General features: G+C 44.8%; 1 protein-coding gene across 1 annotated transcript; it reads right to left on the reverse strand.

The window, feature by feature from the left end:
- Positions 1 to 3,799: 3,799 nt before the first annotated feature.
- LOC137525418 (nicotinamide N-methyltransferase-like) lies at positions 3,800 to 13,536 on the reverse strand. The gene is made up of 3 exons (XM_068246496.1): positions 13,326 to 13,536; positions 9,670 to 9,877; positions 3,800 to 4,362 (listed from the first exon to the last, which is right to left on the reverse strand). The coding sequence occupies exons 1-3, from the start codon at positions 13,474 to 13,476 to the stop codon at positions 3,939 to 3,941; spliced, it is 783 nt and encodes a 260-aa protein (XP_068102597.1). The 5' UTR covers positions 13,477 to 13,536; the 3' UTR covers positions 3,800 to 3,938.
- Between the last annotated feature and the right edge of the window lie 10,777 nt (positions 13,537 to 24,313).

The raw sequence follows: 24,313 nt of genomic DNA on the forward strand, positions 1-24,313 counted from the left end.
AGTTCCAGGGTGTTGATGATCAAGGAACTCACACCCAAGACTAGGGAACTGTATTATCACTCTGTTATATATCAGACTAGTTCCAGGGTGTTGATGATCACGGAGTTCACACCCAAGACTAGGCATTGTTGATTATTTGTTATGACCTTCTGCTTTCCTGACTACTCTTCTGATCTCTGATTAAGTACTTCGATATATCTGATTCTCTGTTACTGAACTCTGCTTGTCTTAGGATTCCGCATCTGTCTCCTGTCTCTGTCCCTGATCTGTCTGTCTGTTGCCGACCCGGCTTGTCCGACCTCGAGAGCTATCTACTCAGTTTAGACATAGCTCACAGACCTGCGAGTGACATCCTTTCTTGGTGTCACTCACTCCCTGTCCTTCCTCCTCTTAGTCTGACCCCTCCCTCGGGAGAGGCTCAAGCTTGCGGAAGGAACGTGTTTCTGTACAGTACGCCTTACTGTTTGGGCACCTGCTCCTCAGGTGCATTACTCAAAGTATTCCTGTTACACCAAACACTCTCATTACTCAGGTGTCCAGAGGTTAGAGATATATCTGATTATCGGTGATACTGCAGATCATCAATAATCGGGTATATATCTGTATTCTCGGTGATACTGCAGATCACCGGTAATCAGATCCTCTCTGTGTTACACCGATCGTTACAAAAAGACATCAGCAAATTCTGTGTATTGTGCAGGTAACCCTTCTACTTGAATTTTGGTGGTGCAAATAGCAACTTTCTTCATACAATGATGATGGCAAAAGGAGGACCAGAACTCCAATCTATCTGAGGAGAATGCTTTTTGCAGCCACGGCATCCCCAGAATCACAGTAGAAGTGGCCATTTTAAGTACAAAAAATTGTATTTGTTCTCTGTGCAATACCCCCACATGACACAACAGATTCGGGGATTGAGACAGAGGACGACTCCCTTGAAGTGGAGAATCATCCACTGCAGTGAGGTCAATCTGTCTGTCCAGGGGAATCAAAAGAATCCCCAATTTCTTAACAAAATCATAATCTATAAAATTGGCGGCTGAACCCGAGTCTATAAATGCCTGGGTAGGCTGGACTTGATTCTCCCAGGAAATAGAACAAGGGAGCAGTAACCGATTATCAAGTAGCGGTAACACTGACTCGCCTAGGGTAGTACTTCTAGCTACTCCTAGGCGGCAGAGTTTTCCGCCTTTTTAGGACAGTTCTGTACTATATGGCCTTTTTCCGCACAATATAGACAGAGCCCCTCTGACCGTCTCCGATTTTTCTCGACCTCTGACAACTTAGAATGTCCGATCTGCATCGGTTCATCCTGAGGAGGAGAAGAGGTAGGAGAGGTGACAGGAATTGACCTCACAGAGTGTCTACCACGTGTTTGTTTTTGATAACGGATACGGCAATCTATTCTGACTGCAAGTGAGATCGCATTGTCTACCGTCTTAGGTTCAGGATGGCTTAGCAGTACATCCACAATGGGATCAGATAGCCCAGATAAGAAACAGTCAAACAAGGCGAATTGACCCCACCTAGCTGATACTGCCCACCGTCTAAACTCAGCAGCATAGGACTTATTGGTGTTCTGCCCTTGCCTGAGATTTTTAAGTTTCCTTTCCGCAGTGACTGCGATATCTGGATCATCATATATGATAGCCATAGATTTGAAAAAATTCTTAACTGACGATAATGCCTCATGACCACTAGGAAGACTGTAAGCCCATGTCTGTGAATCCCCTGTTAACAGAATTTTAATGAAGGCGATCCTCTGACTTTCAGTCCCTGAAGAAATAGGTCTCATCTCAAAATATGACAGACAGCGGTGTCTGAAATTCTGAAAATCAAATGTATGCCCTGAAAATTTTCCTGGCATGGGCATTCTAAGGGGACTGCACTGGTACAATTGCAGTCTGGAGGGTGCGGACCACTCCAGATAGCTGGGTAATCTGAGTCTGTTGGGTATTGACAACCACGGTTAAGTCATTTACCGCTATGGTCAAGGCCTCAACCTGTTTACCCAGTGCGTCCATAGACATTTTGGTCTGCTGTTCTGTAACGATTTGTGTCAGCAAGCGACAGAATTCTGATTATTAGGTGATCTGCAGTATCACCTATAATGCAGATATATACCTGATTATAAGGTGATCTGCAGAATCACCTATAATACTGGTATGTCAGAAGCTGATGTGACAACAAATACAGATGGTGTTTGGTGCAACAGTATTACTGATAAGAGCTATACCTCACCAGAGGGGCTGGTGGGTACAATCAGTATAATGCCTCTCACCAGAGACAAGGGCCCTCTGGTGAGAGTGGAGTAGTCAGATAGATCGGGTTTGGCAACAGACAGATAGATGCAGTACAAAATTGGCAGGCAGTGTCAGAAAGATATAACCAGGCAGGGTTTGGCAACTAGATCAGATAAGCAAATGTACAAAATCACTTAGAAAGAGAGAGGTCAGAACGAGCCAGAGTCATACACAAATAATATACAGTAGGTAATGATTAAGCTATCAAACAATTCCTATCTGGTGTGAAATACCCGGTTTCCTCCCGGATCAAAGCACACCGGAACTATCTAAGGGTCTGAGCGCTAACACAGAGTATTCGCAACAGCAGACAATTTGCGAGTGACTCAGTACGGCTTATGAAGCAGAGAAGACCCTCCAGGCACGCCCCCAGCGATCATCCAATGAGGAGCGGCGAGCGTCTCCTCTGACGTCAGCCGACCAGCCGGTCAGCTGACGCGCCTCCTCCCCGCATAAAGGTCCCGTCTATGCGTGCGCGCGACAATGCAACCCTATGTGCAATTGACAGTTCCGTCCTCGGCGTGCTAGACGCCTGAGGCCCGGACATGCTGCTAAACAGGGGGCTGGAGGCAGCTGTGAAAGTAGCGCTATTCCCTGCAGCTGCCTCTTCAGCGTTCATTACAGAGATTTCTCGCTTCAGGTTTGCTTTAAATTAAGAGGAAACTCCGTATTTACTGAAAAAATATTTTAAAAAATCATCAATGAGAAATAACGTATTTATTCTGCCTATCCTGTTGTTTTTAGTGGTCACTGTCAGATTTAGGAGAAATGTGATATGAAAAAAAAAAACAATTGTTCTGCTCATTTCCATCTTCACTGTTTCTCTGTTATGACAAAAGTGACGTAATTTCTGCACTTTTTGTGGTTTTTTTTTTTACAACCCAGCTCAATGTTAATTTTCCTTAACTGCTACCACAGCTTACTGTCCCTCCCACAGCAAAAATCACAAAGACAAAAGAGTTATATCGGTGGGTAAACTCTTCAAAGGGTGTGTGTGTGTGGGCGGGGTTGGGGGGGAGAGATATTAATTAACCTCCTGGTCATAGTGCCCTTACCTTATTTAATATAGGAAGTTTTCTGTTATTTGCATGCTGAAATAAGCATGTTACTGTAGCTAAAAACAAACAAACAAAAAAGAACACAATCTTGCTGGCACTAAATAGTCTCTTCAGGCAAAGGCAACCAGACTGGGTAAAATGAAAAAGAAATGGGGGACATATAGAGGCCTATTTTAGAAAAAAAAAAGTGTTTACATATATTTTTGGGGCACTAACAATTTTTGGTATTTTTTTTTAATGTTACATCCCCCTTTAAAATAAAGCTTGGTGTAATTTGCCTTCTTAAAACCAGAAGGAAATTTGCAATAATTGAGCTATAAGTGAACATTTGTGATTACCCACAATGCACCACTACCGAATATGCATATTCAGTAGTGGTGCATTGTGGGTAACCACAATTGTTCACTTATAGCTCAATTATTGCAAATTTCCTTCTGTTTTAAGAAGGCAGATTACACCAAGCTTTGCTTTTTAGTAGGAGGGCTTTTAGGTCCCTTTTATCCCCCTATAAATTCCAAGTGGTTTGGGTCACCCTCGGCTGCTTGGTTACTCTCTTTAAAATAAAATGTTTCAACTACTACTTGGTCTTGCAAGCTGTGATAAACATTAAAGCTTTATAATCAACAAGTTTGCTCTCATGCCTCCTCCTCTGCACTGCACAATAATCAATAACAAAGCCCAACTTGCTGAGGGCATTTTTCACAAAGTTTTCATCAAAAGTAAGAATATAACACCTGTCTTCTCCAGCCATGAAGTAAGTTGTATTCAATGCTGCTATTAGTATCAGGTGGCCTCCGGGTTTCAGCAGCTTTGAGATCTTCTCCAGGTTCCTCATATAATCATCTTCATCTTTGCTGATGATATCGGCTATCCATAAGCTGGTGACACAATCGGCAAGTGGAAGCACAACAGGGTGCGTTATATTCTCATTTTCAAAGTCACACGATATAATATGACTGATGGCCGTCTTTAGCTGCTGATCCTTGTCTTCAGTTTGGGTACTTAGGGGAGGAAATATAATAAAAAAATGCAATTAAGTCTTAAAAGAAAAACTGAAGGGGATAATAATAAATAAATAAATTAATAATAATAATAATAATAATATATTCCTATCCTAAATAGAACTTTCTTGATATCCTGATTCTTGTTCTCATTTGAAGGGTTGAAGGTTACATACCAGCTTTGTTAGGTCCGGTTCGCATCTGTGTTTTTTTCTGGAATGTAACGTATACTGTACAAACGTAATGCATGTGAATGGATTCAATGTTAACCTATGGATCCATTCGCATGCGTCTGTTCCGTACGTTCTTGTCCCCGCATCTGAAAAATGCAGCAGGCCCTAATTCTCCGGACTCGTTCCGGACGCGGAACGGATCCGGATAAAAATACTGCAGCTTTGGGGGCAATGGGAAACTGAACGTTTCTTCACACTAGTGAAGAAACTGACCGTTCCACGGGTGATGGGGGAATGGGCCGATGCGATTCTAGCGACGGGAGGGTGAGGGGAGGGTGCAGCAGCTGTGCGGGTAGGTGAGGGAAGGTTTATACATACCTTATCTTCATAGGCAGCCGGCGGTAGAGGCTTCCGTCTTCTTCCGCGTCATGTGACTAGTCACATGACGCGCTGTGTAGTCACTAGTCACAGCGGAAGAAGAGGAAGCCTCTACCGCCGCCTGCCTATGAAGATAAGGTATGTATTTGCTGAGTGAAAACAGATCCGATCAATCACTGATCAGATCCGTTTTCACTATGTGAATGGGCCACGGGCTGAGCCATCCGGATCCGGTGAAGCGGAGACCGGATCCACTCACCGGATCCTTTTTTGGCAAAAACGCAGATGTGAACTTGGCCTTAGTGGGATCTTCAATCTGGTTAATTTAGCTCCCATTTACATCACTATCCTGCTATCATTCATATATCATATATAGCTAATGTATAGCTCTGCGTAATATGTTGGCACTTTATTAATACAATAAATATATAATAATAAATAAATATCATCATATTTTTTTTTAAGCCACACAGAAGTTTTATGACTTATAATTAGCTTTTGGGAAAGCTTAGGCTTTTCTGAAAGCTAATTATAAGTTAATGACTGCTCAGACTGCAGAGATACAGGATAGGTTTATGAGATACAGAATAAGTTTATGAATTCTCACTTTGAAAAAAATAAAAAAAATTAAAACACAGTCCAGATGTAAGTGGGATTAGAACTAAAATCATCGAGCAGGTGGCACTGCGGCCCTGGCTGGACATCGGTTCAACGTCCCATTAACCGTGCGTCCCCGCCGATCTCGTCGATCTCACACTATAAGGCTCCCTGCACACTGCAAATCCATTTTCTGATTCTGATTCCGATTCCGTTTACGATTCCGATTTTCAATTCCGATTTTCCCTGAATACATTCAACAGAAAAACGGATAAAAAAACGCAGCATGCAGTAAAGATTAAAAATCTGAATCGGAGGTAAAAACCGATTAAAAAGCGGAATCAGAAATGCATGCAGTGTGGAAGAGGCCTAACACCTCCACAATTCGCTCGCCCTGCCGTCTCTATGATGGCAGAGCACTGTAAGCCGGTCAGGAGCTGTTTTCATTGGCTCCTGGCCCTGTCATCACTGTAAGCCAATCCCAGAGGTTGGTGCAGGCGGCAGGCAGAGAGTAGTCAAAATCCAGGCAGAGGTCGGTACAGGTGGCAGGCTGAGAGTAGTCAAAATCCTGACTACATCATGTGCATTCAAATGAGCTTATCTGCCATGGCAGTCAGGTGAAACAGGGGAGAGATCAAATTACAACTTGTGATTAGAGACAAATGAAAAAGAATTAGACAGGCTAAAATCTCTATATATATTCAGGCAGATCCCTTACTACCTGAGATGAGATGTTCTGGGGGTCGCCCGTCCCCCCTGCACACCTGGGCGGAGCTACAAGCAGCAAATCAGATTTTACCCATTCATGTCAATGGAAAAAAAAATGAGTCCCCACACTTGGCACAGTTGGTCACTTGGTGACCGAGGTTACAAATCCAGGAAAAGTGGGCGGAGCATAAAACAGCCAATCAAATTTCAGTCATTCATTTTTAATGGGAAAATGTAAATTGCAGCCATTCTTAGACTGTTAATAACAGGGTTCTCAAACTTGGCACAGTCGGTCACTGGGTAAATGAGATTAAAGGTGGGTACACACGTCAGATAAAAGTCTTTGGAAAATGAAAGATCACAGACCAATTTTACCCCCTTCCATGTAGTATGAGAGCCATACTCGACACAGTCTATTCTATGGAGCTGAACTTCCCATCAGATAGAAATCTTTGCAAGATGCTGCACACAAAGATGCTGCACACATGCAACAGATCAGTATCTACAAAAGATCAATTCCTGCAAAAGATCCATTCCTGCAAAATGCATTTATAGTCTATGACATCTGCAGATCCTCATACACACCTTGTTTAATGGACATTCATCTGCAGATCAGCCAATTATCTGCCGATCTGAAGATCCAACCTGGTGGATCTGGTCTACAGATAATTGTCCGTGAAACAAGGTGTGTATGATGATCTGCAGATCTCATAGACTATGAATGCAGTTTGCAGGAACGGATCTTTTGCAGGAACAGATCTTTTGCAGATACTGATCTGTTGCATGTGTACAGCATCTGTGTGTGCAGCATCTTGCAAAGATTTCTGTCTGATGGGGAGTTCAGCTCCATAGAATAGACTGTGTAGGTATGGCTCTCATACTACATGAAAGGGGGTAAAATTGGTCTGTGATCTTTCATTTTCCAAAGACTTTTATCTGACGTGTGTACCCACCCTAAGAGTCAAGAAAGTGGGTGGAGCCTACAACAGCCATTTAAAATTCACCTATTGGTTTTCAGGGGGAATTTTTAAACTGCTGCCATTCTTACACTGTTAATGGCAGTGGCTTCAAACTTGCTACAGCCGGTCATTGGGTGACTGCGGTTCAAATTCACTAAAGGGGCCACAAACAGCCAATTAGATTTCTTTGCTAGATAAACTGCTTCCATTCACACATTTTTGATGCCAGAAAAATGAAGGTTCACAAACTTGGTCATTGAGTGACTGTGTGTCAAGGGTGCAAAAAAGTGGGCAGAGCCAAAAACAAATTTCACTGGTGAAATATAAACTGCAGCCATTCTTACACCGTTAATGGCAGGGTTCTCAAACTTTGCCCAGTTGGTCACTGGGTGACTGGGATTAATATTCAGAAAATGGGTGGAGCCTACAACAGCCAATCAAAATTCACCTGTTGATTTTCAAGGGGAATATTTAAATTGCTGCCATTCTTACACTGTTAATAGCTGTTAATAGCAGATGCCTCAAACCTGCCACAGTTGGTCACTGGGTGACTGAGGTTCAAATTCAGAAAGGTGGCGGAGCAACAAACGGCCAATCAGATTTGATTCATTTCAATGGGAATATACAAATGATTGATACCATGGACCCCAAAGCTCATAAACTTGGTAATTGAGAGACTATATGTCAAGGTTAGAAAAAGTGGGCGGCACCAACTACTAATTTTTTTACATAGGAAAATATAAACGGCAACCATTCTTACACTGTTAATGGCAGGGTACCCAAACTTGACACAGGTGGCCACTGTGTGACTTGGATTAATATGTAAAAAGTGGATGGAGCCTACAACAGCCAATCAAAATTCACTTATTGATTTTCAAGGGTAATATTTATATTGCAACCATTTTTACACTGTCAATGGCAAAGGCCTCAAACCTGATACAGTCAGTCATTGGGTGACTGGGGTCCAAATTCACTAAAGGGGATGGAGCCACAAACAGCCAATCCGATTTGTTAGATTTTAGCCATTCTATTATTAGCAGGGTTCTCAAACTTGACACAGTTTGTCACTGGATGACTGGGATTAATATTCAGGAAAGTGGGTGGTGCCTACAACAGCCAATCAAAAATCACCTATTGATTTTCAAGGGGAATATTTACATTGCTGCCATTCTTACACTCTTAATGACAGATACCTCAAATCTGGTACAGTCAGTCACTGGGAGACTTGGGTTTAAATTCTGAAAAGGAGCCAGGCCACAAACTGCCAATCAGATTTGTTTAATTCCAATGGAAAAATTCTACTTATTGATGCCAAGGACCCTAAGGCTCATAAACTTTTTTATTTAGTGACTGTATGTCAAAGTTAGAAACATCCAAAAACAACTAACTTTTTACATGGGAAAATATAAACTGCAGCTATTCTTACACTGTTATTGGCAGGGTTCTTCAACTTCACACAGTTGGTCACTGGGTGACTGGGATTAATATTCAGACAAGTAGGTGGAGCCTACAAGAGCCAATCAAAATTCACCTATTGATTTTCAAGTAGAATATTGAAACTGCTGCCATTCTTACATTGTTAATGGCAGAGGCCTCAAACCTGCTACATTGGGTGGATCATTCCTTCTGCACAGCATCTTGTATTATGCAGTTTATGTGCCTTGTATGATGTCTGTGTATAATTCTATCAAAATGTAATAAAAAAGTAAGCTTTGCCTCCCTCTACTATTTCCCTCTACTATTTTAGAGCCTAATTACAAAAAAAACATATCAAAAATACATAACAATGCATTTTCTAGAGGAGGGGATGAGCAGTTAAGTTAAAGAGACACTGAAGCGGAAAAAAATATGATATAATGATTTGTATGTGTAGTACAGCTTAGAAATAAAACATTAGGAGCAGAGACATAAGTCTAATATTGTTTCCAGTACAGGAAGAGTTAAGAGACTAACAGTTATAGATAACAGTTGTTATCTATGCATAAAAGCCATTGAGCTCTATGACTTTGAAAGTGGCAGAGAGTTTTGAGTTCTGAAGGTTGTTATCTGAGCTTTCAGTCAAGGATTTTCTATTTCTCTGCCAGAGGACAGGTCAAAAGTTCACTGCCTGCTCTGTAAAAACATTTAGAATGCTGAGTGTTGTGTAAACTGCACATATTAGAGAATGATGCAATGTTATGAAAAACACGATATAACTGAAAATAAAAATATGAGAATATTTTCTTTGCTACTAATCTTCTAGTAATTATCCGTACTACACAACCAATTCATTATATCATAATTTTTTTTTTTTGCTTCAGTGTCTCTTTAACTTCTATTGCATATGATCGCATTGCTCCATACTCCGCCACAACCAGCAGTGGTGTCAAGTTGGGTTAATTATTAGTCTCCCTGCATGTGTGAATACAAATCTAACTCTCCTTAGCTATAAAAAGGGGGGTACAGCATGAAGTTTTCATTTCTTCATACATGGCATTTACACAACATCTCACCTCTTTCCCTCTAGCTTGGCTGCATGGGCTGATGCGTGCTCCCAGCTACAAGCGCCAGTGCGAGCGTCCTTCCATTTGCTTGTCTCCATGGTGCATTTCTCATTGAGCTTCAGTATAATTATGTCCTTAAAGACATCACAAGCTGAGTAGAGATGATGGATGAGGGAACTAACACTGACATCAATCAAAACATCTCCCTTCACAAAACCTGCAGAGTTGTTAAAAAAAAAATCAATTCCATCATAGTGGCTGGATAGTGTACTGGTTAAGGGCTCTGCCTTTGACATGGGAGACCAGGGTTCGAATCCTGGCTAGGTCAAGTAACTATTCAGTAGGGAGTTCAAGGCAAGACTCCTTAACACTGCAGGGTGGCCTCTTGAGCACGCCCCAGTGGCTGCAGCTCTTGAGCGCTTTGAGTCCGACAGGAGAAAAGCGCTATACAAATGTTCGGATTATAGTCATAGGAATGCTGAAGTAATTCTAGTGTAGCTGCCTGTTCATAAAGAATTTCAGCAAAAGCTACATTTTTTTGTGGATTAAAGTGATGCTTTTCCTCAGGTGGCACTGTAATGGGGTACACAGAGTTGCTGCTGAACCCATTACAGTTCCTTAATTTTTAAAAACACGGGCATTAGTTACACATACTTCCAAATACCTGATAAACCATGGAAATTCCGTGAAACATGCATATTTTATAGAATCATCCATGCAATACGGCATACAAAGAAACTTGCCAGGAAACTGCTATTCACCTCCATGTAGGGGACCAGCTCCAGGGCCAGTGCTTCCATAAGGCAAAGACAGCATTTGCCCAGCAATGCTGACCCTGCTCCATTCTGCCTGCTTCCCGCGTTCCCCGGGGCCCTGCAGCTATAATGGCAGACATAATTAACTATACAGTGGAGGAAATAATTATTTGACCCCTCACTAATTTTGTAAGTTTGTCCAATGACAAAGAAATGAAAAGTCTCAGAACAGTATCATTTCAATGGTAGGTTTATTTTAACAGTGGCAGATAGCACATCAAAAGGAAAATTTAAAAAATAACCTTAAATAAAAGATAGCAACTGATTTGCATTTCATTGAGTGAAATAAGTTTTTGAACCCCTACCAACCATTAAGAGTTCTGGCTCCCACAGAGTGGTTAGACACTTCTACTCAATTAGTCACCCTCATTAAGGACACCTGTCTTAACTAGTCACCTGTATAAAAGACACCTGTCCACAGAATCAATCAATCAAGCAGACTCCGAACTCTCCAACATGGGAAAGACCAAAGAGCTGTTCAAGGATGTCAGAGACAAAATTGTAGACCTGCACAAGGCTGGAATGGGCTACAAAACCAATAGCAAGAAGCTGGGAGAGAAGGTGACAACTGTTGGTGCGATTGTTCGAAAATGGAAGGAGCACAAAATGACCATCAATCGACCTCGCTCTGGGGCTCCACGCAAGATCTCACCTCGTGGGGTGTCAATGGTTCTGAGAAAGGTGAAAAAGCATCCTAGAACTACACGGGAGGAGTTAGTGAATGACCTCAAATTAGCAGGGACCACAGTCACCAAGAAAACCATTGGAAACACATTACACCGCAATGGATTAAAATCCTGCAGGGCTCGCAAGGTCCCCCTGCTCAAGAAGGCACATGTGCAGGCCCGTCTGAAGTTTGCCAATGAACACCTGAATGATTCTGTGAGTGACTGGGAGAAGGTGCTGTGGTCTGATGAGACCAAAATAGAGCTCTTTTGCATTAACTCAACTTGCTGTGTTTGGAGGAAGAAAAATGCTGCCTATGATCCCCAAAACACCGTCCCCACCGTCAAGCATGGGGGTGGAAACATTTTGCTTTGGGGGTGTTTTTCTGCTAAGGGCACAGGACAACTTAATCGCATTAACGGGAAAATGGACGGAGCCATGTATCGTGAAATCCTGAACGACAACCTCCTTCCCTCTTCCAGGCAACTGAAAATGGGTCGTGGATGGGTGTTCCAGCACGACAATGACCTAAAACATACAGCAAAGGCAACAAAGGAGTGGCTCAAGAAGAAGCACATTAAGGTCATGGAGTGGCCTAGTCAGTCTCCGGACCTTAACCTCCTTGCCGGTTATCCCGAGCTCAGCTCGGGGTAACCTGCGCAGGAGGATATCTCAGGCCCCGCTTGGCCGATTTGCATAATTTTTTTTTTGTTACAAGCAGCTAGCACTTTGCTAGCTGCTTGTAACTTCCGATCGCCGCCGCTCGCCGCCGATCCGCCGCAATCCGCCGCGCCGAGTCGCTCCCCCCCCGCCCCAGAGCCCTGCGCTGCCTGGCCAATCAGTGCCAGGCAGCGTTGAGGGGCGGATCGGGATTCCCTATGACGTACCGACGTCCATGACGTCGGTGACGTCATCCCGCCCCGTCGCCATGGCGACCGGGGAAGCCCTGCAGGAAATCCCGTTCTCAACGGGATTCCCTGCATACTCTGATCGCCGAAGGCGATCGGAGTGGGTGGGGGGATGCCGCCGCTTAGCGGCTATCATGTAGCGAGCCCTTGGCTCGCTACATGATTTAAAAAAAAAAAAATTTAAAAAAATGTGCGGCGCTGCCTCCTTGCCGGATTTTTTAGACCGGCAAGGAGGTTAATCCAATAGAAAACCTATGGAGGGAGCTCAAGCTCAGAGTTGCACAGAGACAGCCTCGAAACCTTAGGGATTTAGAGATGATCTGCAAAGAGGAGTGGACCAACATTCCTCCTAAAATGTGTGCAAACTTGGTCATCAATTACAAGAAACGTTTGACCTCTGTGCTTGCAAACAAGGGTTTTTCCACTAAGTATTAAGTCTTTTATTGTTAGAGGGTTCAAAAACTTATTTCACTCAATGAAATGCAAATCAGTTGCTATCTTTTATTTAAGGTTATTTTTTCGATTTTCCTTTTGATGTGCTATCTGCCACTGTTAAAATAAACCTACCATTGAAATGATACTGTTCTGAGACTTTTCATTTCTTTGTCATTGGACAAACTTACAAAATCAGTGAGGGGTCAAATAATTATTTCTTACACTGTAAGTATTGGCGGGTGAGCGGACGGGCAGCGGCGCATGTTTACAAATGACGCGACGGGTCATAGAGTGGGAGGGAGACAGCATGTCTCAGAGTGTAGCTGCTGCCCATCCGCTCACCCGCCGGGACTAAAAGGTATTTATGGCTGCTTACAGGGCCCTGTGGAGCAGAGGGCTAATAGCGGGGGGGGGGGGAGGGGAAGCTTTGCGCTGGGGGCCCCAACGCTATTGTTTGGCTTAGGGCCCCTTATACCGACCCTGACCAGCTCTGCCGCATGACCAGCTCCACACTCTATACAAATCATCAATAGAAACAAGCAGACATTTCCTGGTCATGCTTATAGCCTCTGCTGAAAGATCTAAAACAGTATCTGTTTAATTGTCAATAAAGACACAGGCACTAGTTACAAGTATTTGCAAATACACAATACCTGCCTAGAGACCCATGATTCCTTCCTATTTTCCCAAAGCAGGACATGCATTACAACAGATTATAGATTGTAAAAGAAAAAAAAGCATTTGTGCAAATATAAGATATTTCATTTCTATGATTGACAGGGTTAGATATTTTACTGTATTTATTAAAAACTCAAGATTAGCTGTTATATACAATACATACCTGAGCTAAATATGTAGTGAAAATTATTCATAGGGAATTTCAACGTATCATCTGCAAACTCCATGTCTGGCTTGTCATTGTAATATGTCTCAGCGTAAGCTCTGGAGTTAAATGCATGCTTGTGGTAGATCTTCAGTGGTGGGCAATCCATCTTGTGAGATCTTCTCCACCTCGGTTCTCTAAGTTCTGTTCTGCTCAGTTGATTTCAGTGTTCTCTTTATAGTCCAATAAATCCAGGTGGCTACATCTGATGCTTTATGATTCCATATTTTACTATATCTATTTGTTATAGTCACATCCTATTTCAACCATGAGGTCTCAGCTGACTGAGCTGTGATTGATCATCTCCCTCTTGCTTCAAAATAATTCACAGTGTATTAACTGCTCTCCAAAACGATAACTGGTGCTGTTTGTTTATGTGTCAATTCCCTCAGGAATACCAGTTTGTATGGGGGAACACAGAGGCAAATGCAGGTGGGATTACAGCTGCCCAGAATTCCCCCTCAGAACATGGCCAGTGCAGTCAGTGGACAAGCACATGTTGAGACACCAGGATATCTGCAGGCATCCTGCAGCTCACAGCACTGCACCTTTCCTTCCCTGCTACAGTTGACTTTGGATATAGCAGCAGCGTATGTACAGAGCATGGAGCAGCAGTGTGTGTACAGAGCATAGAGCAGCAGCCTGTGTACAGAGCATGGAGCATCAGTGTGTGTACAGAGCATGGAACAGCAGCGTGTGTACAGAGCATGGAGCAGCAAGCTGTGTACAGAGCATGGTGCAGCAGTGTGTGTACAGAACATAGAGCAGTAGCGTGTATACAGGGCATGGCTCAGCAACGTGAGTACAGAGCATGGAGCAGCAGTGGGTATACAGAGCATGGAGCAGCAGAGTGTGTACAGAGCATGGAGCAGCAGCATGTGTAGAGAGCATGTAGCAGCAGTGTGTGTACAGAGCATGAAGCAGCAGTGTGTGTACAGAGCATGGAGCAGCAGTGTATGTACAGAACATGGAGCAGCAGCATGTGTAGAGAGCATGTAGCAGCAGTGTGTGTACAGAGCATGAAGCAGCAGTGTGTGTACAGAGCATGGAGCAGCAGTGTGTGTACAGAGCATGGAACAGCACGATGTGTACAGAGCATGGGGCAGCAGTGTGTGTACAGAACATAGAGCAGCAGTGTGTGTAGAGAGCATGGAACAGCAGTGTGTGTACAGAGCAGGGAGCAGCTGGGTGTGTACAGAGCATGGAGCGGCAGCGTGTGTACAGAACATGGAGCAGCAGTGTGTATACATAGCATGAAGCAGTAGCATGTGTACAGAGCATTGAGCAGCAGTGTGTGTACAGAGCATCGAGCAGCAGTGTGTGTACAGAGCATGGAGCAGAGGCGTGTGTACAGAACATGGAGCAGCAGCATGTGTACAGAGCATGGAGCAGCAGCGTGTGTACAGAGCATGGAGAAGCAGCGTGTGTACAAAGCATGGAGCAGCAGCGTGTACAGAGCATGGAGCAGCAGCGTGTACAGAGCATGGAGCAGCAGCGTGTGTACAGAGCATGGAGCAGCAGCGTGTACAGAGCATGGAGCAGCAGTGTGTGTACAAAGCATGGAGCAGCAGTGGGTGTACAGGGCATGGAGCAGCAGTGTGTGTACAAAGCATGGAGCAGCTCTGGGGAACTTAACAGAGTCAGGTAAGAGCACAGCCCTGTGCCCTGATGTGTAAATGCTTCACTTTCCCCTTCATTTGAAATGTCGGCTGTTCTCATTATTACCTGGATCCAAACTGCTCCAGATCAATCCCGTTGTCAATCTGGAGCAGATCGGACATTTAGGAAATAATATCAGATCCTGTCAGTCGGACAGGAAATTGTATTATGTGTACCCAGCATGATTTCCTACCATATTACTATACTATATTGTGCGTAGCTGAGGCAGACCTTTCATGAATCCCCTCCCCCCCCCCCCCCCCTTGAAAATCCTGGGTTTGCCTCTTGTACAAGATGTTAAAGCTGCCTGCATTATTTAGGTGTTTCCTTGCCACAACAGTAATCGCGTTATCAGAAGCTTCTGTGAGCTTCATATGATGTTTGGTGACATTAGTATGTTTAGTTGTATTTATTTTTTGTGCGTGTGAGAATGGATACTGTTTTTCCTGACATCAGAAGTAGGTGTCAGTTTTCCTGAGGCACTTGTCTAAGTGACTATGGGTCTTCACCAGACCTTCTCCACGTTGGATGCTGTGCCACCAGCTGTATTAGGTGATAGACTACCTTACTGGCAAGTAGTCTCCAAGTCACAACTTTCTGTATTGCCCTACCATTGGCTGACACTTGAGTATGCAGGGGAGAGAGATGAGAAGCAGGAGGAAGTCAAGAAAACAGGTGAAGGTTAAGGACAAGCTGCAAGCAGACTAGTTTAGTATCCATGCTATAGGTCAAGGTAAGCAGACATTGGGCAAATTTAATGATAGAGGTCAGCAACACGGACTAGAAGATGGAAAAGGTCAGCAAAAGTTGGGTTGATAATGGGCAAACAGCTGAAGAGGAAATAATTGCCCATGGCCGAGATAGACCACTAACATTGCCATCTCCCCCAGGGACTGCTGTCAGATGCTCGCAGGTTTATAAGTATGTCTTTGGTGACAATTTTTAGTTAATCTTCAAGCATAAAAATAAGTAGCAGCGGTCCTATAATTCTGCTCAATACCACATTACTTTCATTTGAGTAGAGATCATAGCCAACTCTTATTCTAAAGCAAGGGTAGGCAAACGTTTTGACTCATGGGCCGCTAAGTGATCTTAAATTGGATAGAAAGGATAGGCAAATTTAGGTAGCCAATGCACTCTCAACCCCCCCCCCCTTTCATCACGGATGCCAAACATGCCCCTAGTCTTAGTCTTGCCCCCAGTTCAAGTAGCCAAGGAACTCCCCCAACCTTTACCAGTATAAGTCATTATAAGTAGCAGGTGTTACCCCAGAATTAAGTACCCCCTCCCAGTATAGTAGCCCCTCCTCAGTATAGGTAGCCAGGTGTGCCCCAGTATAGCTGCCCCCTCCTCAGTATAGGTGGCCAGGTGTGTCCCAGTATAGCAGCCTCCTCCTCAGTATAGGTAGCCAGGTGTGTCCCAGTATAGCAGCCCTCTCCTCAGTATAGGTGGCCAGGTGAGCCCCGGTATAGCACCCTCCTCGGTATAGGTGGCCAGGTGTGCCCCAGTATAGCACCCTCCTCCTCAGTATAGGTAGCCAGGTGTGCCCCAGTATAGCAGCCCCTCCTTAGTATAGGTGGCCAGGTGTGTCCCAGTATAGCACCCTCCTCCTCAGTATAGGTAGCCAGGTGTGCCCCAGTATAGCACGCTCCTCGGTATAGGTAGCCAGGTGCGCCCCAGTATAGCAGCCTCTTCCTCAGTATAGGTGGCCAGGTGTGTCCCAGTATAGCACCCTCCTCATCAGTATAGGTAGCCAGGTGTGCCCCAGTATAGTAGCCCCTCCTCAGTATAGGTAGTCAGGTGTGACCCAGTATAGAACCCTCCTCCTCAGTATAGGTAGCCTGGTGTGCCCCAGTATAGCACCCTCCTCCTCAGTATAGGTAGCCAGGTTTGCCCCAGTATAGCACCCTCCTCCTCAGTATAGGTAGCTAGGTGTGCCCCAGTATAGCACCCTCCTCTTCAGTATAGGTAGTCAGGTGTGGCCCAGTATAGAACCCTCCTCCTCAGTATAGGTAGCCAGGTGTGCCCCAGTATAGCAGCCCCCTCCTCAGTATAGGTAGCCAGGTGTGCCCCAGTATAGTAGCCCCTCCTCAGTATAGGTAGTCAGGTGTGCCCCAGTATAGAACCCTCCTCGGTATAGGTAGCCTGGTGTGCCCCAGTATAGCACCCTCCTCCTCAGTATAGGTGGCCAGGTGTGCCCCAGTATAGCACCCTCCTTCTCAGTATAGTTAGCCAGGTGTGACCCAGTATAGCAGCCCCCTCCTCAGTATAGGTGGCCAGGTGTGCCCCAGTATAGCACCCTCTTCCTCAGTATAGGTGGCCAGGTGTGTCCCAGTATAGCAGCCCCCTCCTCAGTATAGGTGGCCAGGTGTGCCCCAGTATAGCAGCCTCCTCCTCAGTATAGGTAGCCAGGTGCGCCCCAGTCAGTGATTATCGTAATCAACAAATTACGATTTTGCCAAATGTCGGGTACATTTTCGCAATTAGGCTTATATGTAATTACTATAAGACCTTATAGTTTTTGAGAAACTCTATTTTAAAAATGCAAGTAAAAAATGGCTTTTAAAAATGACAATTTAAAAACCAGGCATTTTTCTTGGAATGCTGTGTTCTTTTTCCTCCATGCATAACGCCCCTTGTTATCAGTGCTGGGCCGAAATTACGCATTAGCGTAATTACGCATCGTAATTCACTACAAATGCACCGTAAGCGTTACGTGTAAGGTTACGGTATTACACGTAATTAATTACGCGTAGACCGTAGGTTACGTTATTACGCGTAACAAATTACGCGTAAGACAGTAAACTCCTATTGAAATTACACAGTCTGCCGTAATCGCGTAATATTACGCTCCCGTATAATATAAAAAAGCCGACGACTTTAAGGGTTAATAGCAAAGCCCCCTTAAGTGCTAAGAGCCTCAAATTTGGAGAATATATTAAGGAGATCAGAAGGAATAAGAGGAAAAAATTTTTTTTCAAAAAGACTTTATAGTTTTTGAGAAAATCGATGTTAAAGTTTCAAAGGAAAAATATATACATTTAAAAACCCGCCGACTTTAACGGTTAATAGCAAAGCCTGCTTAAAATTTAGGAACACCAAATTCCTAGGGTATATTAAGGGGATCAGTGGGAATAAGAGGAAAAAATTTTTTTCAAAAAGACCTTATAGTTTTTGAGAAAATCGATTTTTAAGTTTCAAGGGCAAAAATGTCTTTTAAATGCGGAAAATGTCCGTTTTTTTTGCACAGGTAACAATAGTGTATTATTTTCATAGATTCCCCCAAGTGGGAAGAGTTTTACTTACTTCGTTCTGAGTGTGGGAAATATAAAAAAAAAAAAACGACGTGGGGTCCCTCTCCCAGACCTCTTTAACCCCTTGTCCCCCATGCAGGCTGGGATAGCCAGAATGCGGAGCACCGGCCGCGTGGGGCTCCGCACCCTGACTATACCAGCCCGCATGGTCCATGGATTGGGGGGTCTCGGAAGGGGAGGGGCAGCCAAGCTTTCCCCTCCCCCTCCGAGCCCTTGTCCAATCCAAGGACAAGGGGCTCTTCTCCACCTCCGATGGGCGGTGGAGGTGGAGGCCGCGATTTCCTGGGGGGGGGGGGTTCATGGTGGCATCTGGGAGACCCCTTTAAAAAGGGGTCCCCCAGATGCCCACCCCCCCTCCCAGGAGAAATGAGTATAGGGGTACTTGTACCTCTTACCCATTTCCTTTAAGAGTTAAAAGTAAATAAACACACAAACACTTAGAAAAAGAATTTTAATTGAACAAAAAACATAACCACGAAAAAAGTCCTTTAATATTCTTAATTAACCATTAATACTTACCTGTCCCTTTAAAAGCCAGTTCCCACGCAATATCCTCGGAAATTGGCTAATCAGTTACAATGTAACAAACTTTGTAACTCCACCGCCCCCGACGTCTCTCGCTGCTCACACTTACGCTAAGTCCCCGCCGGCTCCCGCCGTCCACTCCACCCACACCTGTCACCCATATACATGCTGGCACCCATGGGTGCCAGCATGTATATAGGTGACATGTGGGAGAGGCGGGGAGGGCAGCTGGAGCCGGCGGGACTTAGCGTCCTGCACGGACCCGACAGAGCTCTGAGCTATATAGCTCAGAGCTCTCTAAGCATCTTTGAATTTGGGCTCCAAGGAGCCCCATTGGTCCTTAGCAGACCAATGGGGTTCCTTCTGATTTGAAGGAACCCCATTGGTCTGCTAAGGACCAATGGGGCTCCTTGGAGCCCAAATTCAAAGATGCTTAGAGAGCTCTGAGCTATATAGCTCAGAGCTCTGTCGGGTCCGTGCAGGACGCTAAGTCCCGCCGGCTCTCGCTGCCCTCCCCGCCTCTCCCACATGTCACCTATATACATGCTGGCACCCATTGGTGCCAGCATGTATATGGGTGACAGGTGTGGGCGGAGTGGACGGCGGGAGCCGGCGGGGACTTAGCGTAAGCGTATGCGGCGGCCGGCGGGTGAGCGGCGAGAGACGTCGGGTGCGGTGGAGTTACAAAGTAACAAAGTTGTTACATTGTAACAACTTTGTTACATTGTAACTGATTAGCCAATTTCCGAGGATATTGCGTGGGAACTGGCTTTTAAAGGGACAGGCATGGGCGTAGGGCCCGAGGTCGCAACGGTCGCACGTGCGACTGGGCCCGGCTCCTGAAGCCCTGAGGGTGGGGCCCGGCCGGCCGCCTCCCTTCCGCCTGTGCGCATGTGTACTGAGGCGGCCAGGCACTTACTAATAAAACTTGGCTCCACTTGCGGCTCCCAGACAGTGCAGGCACTTTGCTCACTGTCTGCCTGGTCTCCAGACTCCTCCTCCCCAATTTGCTCCATCGCTCTCCTCAGAACGCAGCAGCCGCTTCACTGTGACTATACGTCACACACAGTCACTCTCACTGTCTGTTGCCGCCTCTCTTCAAAACCTCCACGGCTGAGTATGAGCACGTTTTTTTGCTGTAGAGGACTTTTTTCTGTTTTTTTCTAGTTGTAACAGTACATGCTACTTTTTTTTTGTATTATTATTATTTTTAATCACCTGAAGTTTGCTGTGTGGAACAATATATGCATGGCAAGTTGTACAAACCCGGCCACTGGATCCTCCTCCTAGAAGGCAGGGCAAAGCCTCTGAATTCTGGCACTAAATATTTCTATTCCCCAAGCAACAACGTGAATTTCACTACACTGCGATGCTGGGAAAGAAAACCATCAATCAATGATTTCTTCACGCCGGTCTCCAGGAAGAGATCTTCCATGGAAGCCCGGCTAGAGGCTGAAGACTGTGCGGGACAGATAAAAGGAAACAGATGTGAGGTATTAGCTGGGCTTCGAGTCACATTTTCTCTCTCATCTATTTAGACAGATTGCTGATGTGTCTAATATGACTACACTGGCCACATGTCTTTAGTGTGAGCCTCATTACTCTACACCGCTTCTCTTTTTGTGTATGCATATGGTTTATGACATGTGCACTAGTGTGGCGATGTGTTACAATGCAAATTTACAGTATTACACTTCCATGCACATTGCTACCTCGTTCTCTCTCAGTATATTACTTAATATTACAGATGATCTGGCCGAATAGCCAATCGGAGTGCTGGAATTGACCATAAGGCAGTGGCACAGTGTGCCAAGTTCTGCCGCAAAAATTCAGCGTGTTTCAGTGACTTCCGGGACTGTGTGATCACGTGACAGCTAGAGGTACAAGGAAGCCTGATTTGCTAAATACAGTAGCTGTCTGCGCAGGCTGATCAGCTAGGCAAGGTTATCAAAACTTTATAAATAACGTTTAGTGCTTTATTATGAATAAGTCAATTAATGGCTTTGATTGAGTAAAAATATGATATGTATACTTTAAGTTAAGGGTGCTGCAGAAGTAAGCTACCTGTCTGAGGAGAGAATGCTAGCGTTACCAGCCAGAACTGGTGATGTGCTCACAGTGGAAACGTCCAGGGGCGTAGCAATAGGGGATGCAGAGGTTGCGACCACATCGGGGCACTTGGGCCAGAGGGGCCCCGAAGGGCCCACCCTCTACTACAGTATTACCTCTCTATTGGTCCTGTGCTCATAATAATCACTTCTATAGATACTTTGAATAGTAGTGATCATTAACAAGCTGCTCCCCATCCTCTTCTTGCACTTCGGACACTGCAGTTGCCATTGGCAGGTTTTAGTGTGCCAGTACCAATTGTTATGTATAGAATGCTTGGGGGGGCCCCATTGTAAACCTTGCATCGGGGCCCACAGCTCCTTAGCTACGCCACTGGGGACAGGTAAGTATTAATGGTTAATTAAGAATATTAAAGGACTTTTTTCGTGGTTATGTTTTTTGTTCAATTAAAATACTTTTTCTAAGTGTTCGTGTGTTTATTTACTTTTAACTCTTAAAGGAAATGGGTAAGAGGTACAAGTACCCCTATACTCATTTCTCCTGGGAGGGGGGGGTGGGCATCTGGGGGACCCCTTTTTAAAGGGGACTCCCAGATGCCACCATGAACCCCCCCCCCCCCAGGAAATCGCGGCCTCCACCGCCCATCGGAGGTGGAGAAGAGCCCCTTGTCCTTGGATTGGACAAGGGCTCGGAGGGGGAGGGGAAAGCTTGGCTGCCCCTCTCCTTCCGAGACCCCCCAATCCATGGACCATGCGGGCTATAGTCAGGGTGCGGAGCCCCACGCGGCCGGTGCTCCGCATTCTGGCTATCCCAGCCTGCATGGGGGACAAGGGGTTAAAGAGGTCTGGGAGGGGGGACCTCACGTCGTTTTTTTTTATATTTCCCACACTCAGAACAAAGTAAGTAAAACTCTTCCCACTTGGGGGAATCTATGAAAATAATACACTATTTTTACCTGTGCAAAAAAAACGGACATTTTCCGCATTTAAAAGACATTTTTGCCCTTGAAACTTAAAAATTGATTTTCCTCAAAAACTATAAGGACTTTTTGAAAAACATTTTTTTCCTCTTATTCCCACTGATCCCCTTAATATACCCTGGGAATTTGGTGTTCCTAAATTTTAAGCAGGCTTTGCTATTAACCGTTAAAGTCGGCGGGTTTTTAAATGTATATATTTTTCCTTTGAAACTTTAACATCGATTTTCTCAAAAACTATAAGGTCTTTTTGAAAAAAATTTTTTTCCTCTTATTCCTTCTGATCTCCTTACTATATTCTCCAAATTTGAGGCTCTCAGCAATTAAGGGGGCTTTGCTATTAACCCTTAAAGTCGGCGGCTACCTAACATTGATCCATGCGTCAACTTTTCCGCTTGTGAGCATTCCCTTACGCATTAATTGCTAGTAGGAAATTACGCGTAAGGCAATAACGTAACAATCTGCATTACGGTATTCTTACGCGTAATTGCGTAAGGGCTATGCGTAATTACAGACATGAACCGTAGATAAATGTCTACGCCGTAAGCGTAATTCCGTAATGCGTAATAGCGTAAAATTACGCGTAATGATCCGTAAGCGTAGTTTTTTCCATTACGCCCAGCACTGCTTGTTATGCCCAAATAACTCAATTTTAGTTTCGTCAGTCCAGAGCACCTTATTCCAAAATGAAGCTGGCTTGTCCAAATGTGTTTTAGCGTACCTCAAGCGGCTCTGTTTATGCCTTGGGCGGAGAAAAGGCTTCCTCTGCATCACTCTCACATACAGCATCTCCTTGTGTAAAGTGTGCTGAATGGTTGAATGATGCACAGTGACTCCATCTGCTGATCTGCAGCAAGATGATGTTGTAGGTCTTTGGTGCTGGTCTGTGGGTTGACTCTGACTCTTCTCACCATTCGTTGCTTCTGTCTATCCGAGATTTTTCTTGGTCTACCACTTCGAGCCTTAACTTGAACTGAGCCCGTGGTCTTCCATTTCCTCAATAAGTTCCTAACTGGGAACAGACAGCTGAAATCTCTGTGACTGCTTTCTGTATCCTTCCCCTAAACCATGATCGTGAACAATCATTGTCTTCAGGTCATTTGAGAGTTGTTTTGAGACCCCCGTGTTACTACTCTTCAGAGAAAACTAAAAAAAGCAGGGAAACTTACAACTGACCCCCTTAACTACTCTTTCTCATAATTGGATTAATCTGTGTATGTAGGTCAAGGGTCACTGAGCTTACCAAGCCAACTTGAGTTTCAATAATCAGTTCTAAAGTTTAGAATCAATAAAATGACAACAGTGTCCAAATTTATGCACCTGCCTGATTTTATTTAAACAATTATTGCACACTTTCTGTAAATCCAATAAACTTAATTTCACGTCTCAAATATCACTGTGTGTGTCTCCTATATGATATATTTAACAGACATTTTTTATCCTAACAACCAATGATTTATACAGGAAAATCATGACGATTAACAAGGTTGCCCAAACTTTCGCATCCCACTGTATGTGTGTATGTATGTGCCACGATCACTCAAACGCCTTGACCAATTTTAACTAAACTTGGTATGCAGATCCCTTACTACCTGGGATGATAGGTTCTGGGGGTCTCGGGTCCCCCTGCACACGTGGGCGGAGCTACAAACAGCAAATCAGATTTCACCCATACATGTCAATGGAAAAAATGTAAAAGGCTGCCATTCTCACTGAAATCAAGCCAGAGTCCCCACACTTGGCACAGTTGGTCACTTGCTGGGCAGGGTGATTATGATGATGACGATGATATGGATCCCACGTATGTTCCCAATAGAGGAGATTACCAGGGGGACAGTTCAGAGGGGGAGACAGAGATGAGTAGGAGCAGACAAGTTCCTGAAAGAAGCCGGGGGAGCTCATCATCAGAAACAGCTGGTGGCAGTATCTGGCGCCATGTATCACCACCTATGTACAGCCAGCTAACATGCCCTTCAACGTCAGCTGCTGATGCCACCATAGTGCCATCACCCCAGGGGGGCTCAGCATTTTGGAAATGTTTTAATGTGTCTGCCTCAGATCAGAGCAATGCCTCCAAAAAAGTGAGCCGTAGGGACAAGTGTCTAACAAAGGCACATGGAGAAAAAGCACAAACTGCAATGGGAAGAGCACCTGAGGAAAAGCAGCACACAAAAGACAAGCCACCCTCCTTCTCCTCTTCCTCCTTCAGGTGCATCATCTTCAGCCGCTTTCTCCCTTGCACCTTTACAGCCACCCTCCTCCACTCTGCCTCTGCCCTTGAGCGGTTTTTGCTCCTCTGCCCACAGCAGCCAGGTGTCCGTGAAGGAAATCTTTGAGCGGAAGAAGCCAATTTCTGCCAGTCACCCCCTTGCCCGGCGTCTGACAGCTGGCGTGGCGGAACT

This window comes from Hyperolius riggenbachi, chromosome 7 (genome assembly GCF_040937935.1).
Source record: "Hyperolius riggenbachi isolate aHypRig1 chromosome 7, aHypRig1.pri, whole genome shotgun sequence".
Taxonomy (NCBI): Eukaryota; Metazoa; Chordata; class Amphibia; order Anura; family Hyperoliidae; genus Hyperolius; species Hyperolius riggenbachi.

Excerpts from the sequence above, each read along its gene's own strand:
- LOC137525418 (XM_068246496.1), bottom strand. The coding sequence starts at position 13,476 with ATGGATTGCCCACCACTGAAGATCTACCACAAGCATGCATTTAACTCC. Across the intron at positions 9,878-13,325 it reads TCACTACATATTTAGCTCAG|GTTTTGTGAAGGGAGATGTT; the intron begins GTATGTATTGTA and ends ACAACTCTGCAG. Across the intron at positions 4,363-9,669 it reads GCCAAGCTAGAGGGAAAGAG|TACCCAAACTGAAGACAAGG; the intron begins GTGAGATGTTGT and ends TCCTCCCCTAAG.